This window comes from Biomphalaria glabrata, chromosome 14 (assembly GCF_947242115.1).
Source record: "Biomphalaria glabrata chromosome 14, xgBioGlab47.1, whole genome shotgun sequence".
Classification (NCBI taxonomy): Eukaryota; Metazoa; Mollusca; class Gastropoda; family Planorbidae; genus Biomphalaria; species Biomphalaria glabrata.
The window spans coordinates 4,471,135-4,480,810 of record NC_074724.1 but is presented as its reverse complement, the minus strand read 5'-3'; the positions used below and the strand labels follow the sequence as shown (position 1 = coordinate 4,480,810).

The 9,676-nt window shown below is 32.7% G+C and overlaps 1 protein-coding gene across 4 annotated transcripts; it reads left to right on the top strand.

Annotated features, from left to right (window-relative positions):
- Nucleotides 1–282: 282 nt before the first annotated feature.
- On the top strand, nt 283–8,988 carry LOC106060598 (uncharacterized). Of its 4 annotated transcripts, none has more exons than XM_056010627.1 (4): nt 283–361; nt 2,971–2,983; nt 6,127–6,242; nt 7,230–8,988. In XM_056010627.1, exons 2-4 carry the CDS (start codon nt 2,971–2,973, stop codon nt 7,401–7,403), a joined length of 303 nt encoding a protein of 100 aa, XP_055866602.1. In that variant the 5' UTR covers nt 283–361; the 3' UTR covers nt 7,404–8,988. The 4 variants fall into 4 exon arrangements, 2 of the variants coding, with proteins under 2 accessions (XP_055866602.1, XP_055866601.1); XM_056010626.1 differs by lacking the exon at nt 283–361 and adding an exon at nt 1,330–1,607; XR_008774773.1 differs by lacking the exons at nt 283–361; nt 2,971–2,983 and adding an exon at nt 4,138–4,159.
- Nucleotides 8,989–9,676: the final 688 nt, after the last annotated feature.

The following is a 9,676-nucleotide window of genomic DNA, read 5'->3' as shown; positions in this document are numbered from 1 at the left end:
GTAACACTCCAATAACGAAATAATAGGGGAAAGGCCTGGGCGCTGAAGAAGTATGTCGAACAAAAAGTTGAATAAGTAATGAAGGGAACTGTCGAATGTCGCTAAGTTAAATATCTTGCTACTCCAGAAACAAAGGCCGACATCTCTCTACTAAAGCTGCCAAAAGTATTCCTAGCTTACTTTCGCTTCACTCTAAATTCCAGTCTTTTTTATTGTTTTATTTTTGTTACTAAAAGCGTCATTGTCGCTAAGTAAAAAACTTAAACCTTTCGATGAAACAATTTTTTTCATGCCCAAGTCCTAATCGTGTCAAAACACAGTTAAAAAGTGCTACATAGATGTCTAGATCTAGTATAACAAGGTACTCAATTTGATTAAGTATGTTTTTGTTTTTTTATGCACTTATAGATCTTACTTAAGGATGGCTGCCTGGTCGTGCGGCTTGGGCGCTGGACTGTCGTTCGGATTTATCGACGGTCGAGGGTTCAAACCCTGCCCGCTGCCATCCCCCGTCGTCCTGCGGGAGGTTTGGACTAGGAAGTAAACTATCTTCAACTCTGAAGGAACATCCGAAACATGTAAAACATTTTACAAAAACAAACAGATCTCTGTAAATATTTCAATCCACACTCGACATCCCTCTTCTTTTTTCTGGTGAATCACGATAATGTTGACACCCCCTCCCCAGCCCCAATTAAACTGGGAATCTCCGATTATTTACTTTCTTTAAAAAAAATTTAAGACTAAGCCAGCCACATAAGATGATAAGTTAATGCCTCCTATCTTTCACGTCATAAAATTATCTTTCAAATCTTGAAAGTATTGCTCATTATAGATCTAGATCTAGATTAGAATCTAAATGTAATTGAGGGCAGATCTGGTCAATCTAGTGTCGTGACAATCTAGTCTAGACTCTAGTCCTAGATTTAGATTGACCCAGATCTAGATTAGTAGATTATTTTTAGATAGACCTATAGATTCTAGATCTATATAAACTCGTATAGACTGATACTGATAGACTATACTCACTATAGTAATAGTAGACTCTATATTAACTGTATACTAATATAGTATAGAGTAATATAGAATATTTATAGAGACTAGTACTAGATTACTAGATCTATATTACTAGTTACTAGATATAGATCTATATAGAGTCTAGATTCGAGTCTAGGTATATTATAGTATATATTATACTATTATAGACCCTCTCTCAGCTCTGTTACACTCTGTATAGAGTATAGATAATAGATCTAGTACTGTATAGAGTTACTAGAGTCTATAGACTTAGATTCTTAGATCTATAGAGTTTATATCTAGGACTAGACTAGACTATGTCTATTAGTCTATTTATTATAATAATAAGTATATACTAGATCTACTATCTAGATCTGTATTACTATAGATTAGAATAGACAGTATAAATCTTGATCTAGATTCTAGATTAATCTAGACTACTGGAATCTTCAATCTATAGTCTCATAGAGACTATCACCGTCACTATGTCTATACTATTATACAGACACTAGAGTAGAGTTATGAGTAGCTCAATAGACTGATTGGGTGTAGCTTTGAGTAACACTACAGTAAAATAAATCTAGGACTAGGTAATTTAGGTTAGATCTAGAGTAGCTTTGAGTAACATAGTAAAATAAATCTAGGACTAGCTAATTTAGGTTAGATCTAGATCTAGAGTATATATAACTAATATAGATCTACTTAGAATTCTAGCTCTATCATACTAGATCTAAGTATAAGTATAGATCTACTAGATTACTAGATCTAATATATCTATAGGCTCTAGATCTAAAATCTAAATAATATTCCTAGATTTATTTTACTGTTAGTGTTACGCCTACTGTTAGTGTTACTTACTAGAACTAGAATCTACTACTACTATCTTTTTTTTTACCTTTACCTTTACCTATCCCTTAGTCTGTTGGACCGTTGGGGCACCAGGCAAGATTTGTCGACCGTCTTTCTCCATTCCTCCCTTTTTTTTGCCTTGTTCAGAACCTCTCTCAATGGCAGGCCTGTCCATTCTTTAATGTTGTCATCCCATCGCTTTTTCTGTCTGCGTCTTCTTCTTTTCCCTGGCACTGTTCCCTGAAGAAAGGTCTTTGCGAGCCCCGTAGATCTTGTAATGTGGCCAAAGGTTTTAAGCTTTCGTTTTTTCACAATAGTAAGCAGGTCGTCATGAGCTCCGATCGCTACAGTAACCCTGTCTCTGATTTCTTGGTTTGTGATGCGGTCTTTGAATGTGATGCCTAGGATCCTTCTATAGAGACTCTATATATTATATTATATCTATATTGTACTCTATAGATTAGATCTATATAATAGCCTACATTATATATCTAGATTTGACTAGATCTAGATCTAGTGTTACTGTTAGTCACTTTAGTCTATAAATAAATGTCTATACTACTACAGACAAATTCTAGATTAATCTAGAATTATGAATCTAGATGTACACTTTGTAGATCTCTATAATGTTGAATATACTTTAAAAAATAGCACTAGAGGCTAGATCAGCTCTAGTGAAACTATTAAATCTGGAGAACACAACATCAGTACCAGCTAGAAAGTCAGGATTCTATAATTATAATATTAATCTTCTACTAGATTTTACTAGATATAGATGTTATATTTAATTTAGTGGAGATGCTATTAATTTAGATTATTATAGATTTAGTCCAATCACTACTTTTTTTTTTTTCTGTCATGATAGACAATGAATGCACCTAAAATAATTACTGTTGCTGGTTTCTTCTTTTTGAAATGTGGCAGGAATCTGCTGTTACTAATATCTGGATCAGCAAACCACAATTTGAGCATAAAAATGCATTTTTTTAGGCCTATCTCTTTCTCTTGCTACCTCAGTCCTTTTGTACTCTCTTTTTCTCTTATCTTTCTCTTATTTCTTTCTATATGTTAAATACATGAACTTTTTCTTTATGTACATTTCAGATGGCTGAATATGGTAAGTTGTATTCATTGTTTTTTTCAAATTATATGTATTCTTTAATAATAATAATAATAATAATAATCTTTATTATCCGTAAGGAAATTTGTCTTACAATTTGTGCATTACACCAAACAAAAAACATTATAACTATAAGAAACCAAAGTGTACATTCACACCAGACTCACTCATAATTTACATGTGACAAAGTTTATACCAGATATTTCTTATTTAATGATTTGATTGCCAGGGGAACAAAAGAGTGTTTGTGTCTGTTTGTCTTTGCTATCGGTGTCTTGTATCTCTTTTGTGATGGTAAAATCACAAAATCCTGACACAAAGGGTGATTCTTTATTTCGAGGATCTTGTTAGCTTTTTTATAGATGTTTGTCTCAAACAACTGCCCAAATGGGGTTTGTTTTTTGCCAATGATTTTGCCAGCAGCATTTAGGATTCTATTAAGTTTATTTTTATTTTTAATGCTCAGATTGCCATACCAGGCAGTGATATTGAAACTTAAAATATTGCAGATGTGAGCGTGATAAAACATAGCCAAGGCCTTTTCGCTAACATTAAACGAGGACAGTTTTCTTAGTAGTCGTAATCTTTGCTGCCCTTTTTTGCTGATATAATCAGTATTTGCAGTAAAATTTAGTTTATTGTCTAGGATAGTACCAAGGTATTTAAAGGTTTGCACAATTTCAATAGTCTCTCCAGCTACAGAAACAATATCATTTCCCTTCTTGTCCCTACGAAAATTGATTATCATTTCTTTGTTTTTTTTTACATTTAATAATAAAAAATTATCTTTACAGTATTCCTCAATGTGTTCTAGTTCTTTGAAATACTCATTTACGTCTGAGCTCTCTGAGAGCAGGGCAAGAAGAGCCGCATCATCAGCGAATTTTGTGAAGGAGCAACAATAACTATCGGATTGAAAATCATTGGTGTACAAAATGAACCACAATGGCGATGTTACAGCCCCCTGGGGCGCCCCTGTGTTAACTATGCGTTCATTAGATATAACATTGTTTACCCTAACCCTCTGAGCTCTCTGGGTCAAAAATTCATTAGCCCATAGTATTATGTATGGACTAATCTGCAACGCTTTCATCTTTTCAATGAGTAAATGAAGTTGTATAGTGTTAAAAGCTGATGAGAAATCCATAAAGAGCAATCTTACATAAGTGTTCGGTAAGTCCAGATGTTTGTAGACACAGTTTAAAATATTTAGGATGGCATCGTCTACACCTTTACCCTTTTGGTAAGCAAATTGTAAAGGGTCTAACTTATTACAAAGATCATTCAGAAGAAACATTTTAACCAATTTTTCTAAACATTTAGACACAATGGAAGTAAGTGAAACAGGTCTATAGTCATTCATTTCCTTTGGTTTGGAAACCTTTGGCACAGGTACAATTATAGATGATTTCCACACAGGTGGTATCTCATGGTTTAGTAATGAAGTAGAAAAAATATCTTGGAAAGGTTCAGCTAGTTGTTCAGCACATTCTTTTAAGATTCGCCCTTTTATTCCATCAGGCCCACCAATGTTAGTTGTTATTTAACTAGGAAAAGTGAAGAGATTTGGTTAAGCAAACTGTCACAGCACCCTTATGACAAAATGTCAAGGGACAGATGAGATTAGATAATTTAGATATATATTTTAGTCACTTTAAGCCTATATGAATTACAATAGTTAAAGTTGTAAAAAGTGTATGTTATTAAGGCAGTGTTACTCACTACCCTCTGTTCTTTTATCTCCCTTGAGTCTACTTTTTATGTTCATGCACCTTTTCCCATTTCATTGAATCAATAATCTGTCAACAAGTAATTTTATTTTTTCTTATTTGATAATCATTTCCTATCTATTTTCGAACTATTTATGCATTTAAGTTGAAAAGCTGCATTCACATTTACATGCACTGTTAATTATTTTTTAAAAGCATGTCTCCATAGTACTTGAGCCAGTTCATTGCAGTCTGTTTAAATCTCTTAAATGGACCTGTGAGGAAGACTTGTATCTGGGGAAAAGTTCCAAGCTTCCTCACTAAATACAATTCAACATGACATAATCTGAACTAAAAATTCATAAATTCAACCAAAATTGAAACTAAAGCTTCTTCGGCTTGGCGAGCAGGTTCATCATTAAACCAACCACGTTCACTTTCCGAAACTAATGTCAGTTACCTATTAGAACTGGTGGTACCTGATGGCAAAACTTGAAATAATATGGGTAGATAAAGGCATAGACCTTGACACTCAAATCAAACTGATGTACTCCCTGGTCATGGTCAGATTCTTATATGCTTGCAAATCTTGGACACTGACTGCAGAACTAGTGAGAAGGTTCCTGGCAATAGAATTCTGATGCTACAGAAAGATCCTAGGTATCAAGTACAAAGACTGCATCACAGATGAAAAGATCGGAGACAGGATTAGTTCAGTGATCAGACCTCTCAACGATCAACTATCGCAAACTAAAGTCTATGGCCATATCACAAGATCCTCAGGGCTCAAAAAACTTTTACTCGGGGTGCAGTACCAGGAAAAGAAGAAGAAGAGGAAGGTGGTAAAATTGAGGGGAAGACAACGTCAAATAGAGATGGGCCTGTCATTGAAATAAATTCTATCAAAGGTGAAAGACAGAGAGTAATGGACCAAGACATTCAACAGATCTTGTGTGGTGTCCCACTGGTCCTACAGACTCAGGGATAAGTGAGCTGAGGTACCTGATTGAGAATAGATATTGTAATCTACCACACAATTTAACTTAACTTTATTGCCACTCTGTTCCGAAGGTCAATTTTCCAATGTATGGCTAAAAAAAATATATTCTAATGTTAGTAAGTCTAATATTAAATACTATAAAGTGAAGGCTCAAGTCATTTGCTAAGTTCCAGTCATTTGATATCAGTCTATTAATTTAACAATCATTCAGTTGTTTAGTAAATTATTTAATGTGATTTCTGCCTAGTTAGGTATTGGGTTTAGATTGTTATTCTGTAGATTGAATGTAAAATAATTAAACACTCAATCTAAAGTCATTACAATGAGTTATTATAATTATGCATGTTAATCTTTCTACTACATGCGATAGTACTAACACTATTAAATCACTGCAAATTAATGGACTACATCATTCTTAACATTTCTTTTAGAGGCTGGCCTAGACAGCAACATAGATGTGTACATCCAGTACCCAGAAAGTGCAGACAGAGTCATTAAAACTATTCTTATTGCTGATGTCAATGGAGTGGATTACAAAGTAGAACAGGTGAACAAAATCTAACTTTCTTGAAAGTTATGGTCAGCTGGCCCACTCCCAGTAGAGGGCAAACAGAGCTCATGTCTAGGGATTCAACAGATAGGGGGGGGGGGGGTCATGCCTTTTTTTTTTACAAGGGCATTTGAAGGTTTTTGGTATGTTGGGGGAAGACAGAGGGACCATCGCATGTAGGTTCTCTGGGACCCAAATATTTTTGGTTGTGGGCCTGAGGTCACTGTTAATGTCAACTAGTTTGGACTTAAGAAGATTAATGTTCTTCAACCAAATATGTATTTTCAAATGAAATAAATTTGAATGAATTGGTTAAATAAAGATGATACTCTTAAAAATGTAATATTTTTGGAAAAAAAACAACATGTTAGCCACTAGTTATCTAGCTGCAAGCAGATTTTCCGTAATACTGTTCTCATATTTGAGCTCGTGCTACCAGTTTAAGTAACTCTACCCAATTTTAAAATGTCTAAAATAATGTCTTTCCATAAAACCCTTTTATGTGTGTATCAACCAGAGTACATAAAGCATTAAGATACCAGAATTAATCAGAAGTCTTGATCATTTAAAGTTTGTTTCCATGTACCAGACTAAATCCATTTTGAGATGTATGACTGTATTATACAAATTACCTATTTATCAAGAAGCCTTGATTTCTAAAACCAACTCTGACCAACTTACGTTTTCTGAGTGAAGCAGCATGGAAAATTTCTCTAAGATACCCTTCCCTCCCCCCCCCCTTTCCACATTTCCATTAAAGAGATTGTGCCAGAGTAAGCTATATTGTCAAGAAAGAAGGGCTTTCTAAAAGCAATTTAAAAAAATCAATAAATTTCCACCAATATACTTATTGATGCATAAATTGAAATGAATTTAATCACTCAAGGTCTATATATATTTATTTATTTATTGATACTCTTAGCAGTATATCTTCTTTTTTAAAAAAAAGTTACATTGTCTTTTATTTCTTTTTTTTTTTATTAGGTTAAGAATAATATACTAAATGGTAACAGTGTTCCAAATGCAATGAGTTACAACTTAGCTTTTCGCAATGAATCAAACGGAAACGTACGCAAAGTGGATCAATCAACAAAAATGTTAGACTGGCTGAAGATTTTAACATCTTCTGAGACCACACTTATTTTTCAGTTAATTTAGTTTCAATTCTTTTTTTTTTTTTCATATTTTCTAAAGCATTAAATTGATTGATAATTTAATTCAGAATTTAATATTTTCCAGATAAACTATTCAAATACAAGTGTAACTAGTTTAAATATTATATTTTTACAAAGCTTATAACAACTCACTCTGTCTGTCTGGTAAAACGTTTGTACACATTATTTCTCCCACACCCAATCTTAGATCAAGCTAAACTTTTTGCACAATTATTTCTTTTACCTGACAACACGAGAATAAAAAAAATTAACCAATTATTGCTAAATAATTATTTTGTCAGGTATATCACACAATGGAAAGAATTTGTACTTGACTGAAGTGTGGTATTAGCTGAATCAGTCCCCTTTACATATTGTCATCTCAGGTTTACTGAATACAAACATGAAATAGAAACTATAGATAACCATACAATTTTCCATGTTTATACACTCTTTGCTAGCAGAATGGTTACCATGTTGGCTTGAGAAGGCTTTAGCTAATGAGTTCAAATTCAGGTCATTTATTTTTTTTTTAAATACACTAGCTGGATATGACCCGCGGCCTGGGGGCCTTAGTTTTGGTATTACTGATCTACTGATTTGAATTTAGATATATGTTAAACAGAGAATTTTCCCTCCACATTTTAAAAAATTTTACCACAAAAATAAAAGTAAAGTGTGAAAATGGTTTACCCATTCAGCCCCCATATTATATCAAGTATAAAATAATATAAATATGTAATATGTAAAATAATATCAATAATGTGAGAACAGGTTTACCAGAATAGTTAAAATGCTTTGTTTTTTTAATAGAGATACAATGGGGAACTTTTTATCTATTTAGGGCCCTCCCGTAGTGGTAGGGACATTAAACATACACTGCGGTCTCCGTCATGATCTAAGTAACATTTATGAACATTTATGAAGATTGGTTAAACAATTTTGATTTCTATATGGGACATACATACATACGCCTAACTTTCTGCTTTATATATTAGATATTAAAAATGATCACACAGATACTCCTTCCCAATCCCTTTCATATAAAAAATTAAATTTAATGACTGCTTCAAACTAATTGATACACTTAATATTAACTTTGTTTTGTTTTTGCTAAAGTATTTTTTTGTATTTTGCTTGTTTGACTCTTTTAAGTACAAATTTTACATTTACAAAAGTCTTAAAAATAAATGTAAAATAAAATAATTTTCTTGTTATCTGATTATTATTTTACTAAAAGTAGGTGATTATTAATTTACTAATATACATTTGTTTCTGAATAGATGTTTTATGTTAATCAAATTATTTATATTTCTACAAATATAAGTGTTAATGTCAGTTTCTGCTCAATCATTGAATGAAACATCTTATTGTGAGTAACTGTTGTTGTAAGCCTTGATATAATTTCAGTATTTTCTTTCCCTGTGACATTTTTATAGTATTGTCATTGACTTTAAAGTATAATATGTTAAATATTCATTATGATTAAACCAGTGATGGCTGACATTGGGCCTACTATAATAGCCATATTTTGGCACATTTTGCTTTGCTATATTATTGTAAATAAAATTTGTTGAGAAGCCTCAAAATTAGCCTTATTCAGTTTCATTGAAAATAACAGCGAAATAGATACAAATTTATTTTTACTATAAAATTTATCCTTGAAAAAGCATGAGCTTATTTGAGTCATCTAAACAAAGACAAATTGTGCAAATAAAACTTTGTTTTCCTAACTGACAACTTTTGAGAGCTAAAAAATTTTTTGAAAACCTTCATTAAAAAGAGTTTTTGTTATTTATTTTCTTAAAAATGGAATAGTGAAATCATCCTCCTATTTGATTTATGCCGGGTGATAAGTCATAAGTATATCTATGCTTTTTCCTGAGCTTATTTAATATTCTCTGTTGTGCGCTGTTTAAAACAATTTCCTCAAGAGGATATACAAATTAAAATCAAATGAACTATTACACTGTCTTGCATACAAAGTTTGGAATAGCAATTATCACGATTGTATTTTGAGGACAAGTTTTGTATTGTCTCCACAATCATAGGATAGCTGCCTGGTTGTGCTGTTTGCGCGCTGGACTGTCATTTAGATTTATCGATGGGCCCGGGTTCAAACCCTGCCATTCCCATCCCCCGTCGTCCTGTAGGAGGTTTCGACTTGGAAGTAAACTATCTTAAACTCTGAAGGAACATCTGAAACATGCAAAATGTTTTTTAATATATAACATACGTGAACTTGGATGTTCTTATTAATTTTGTGATGATCGAATG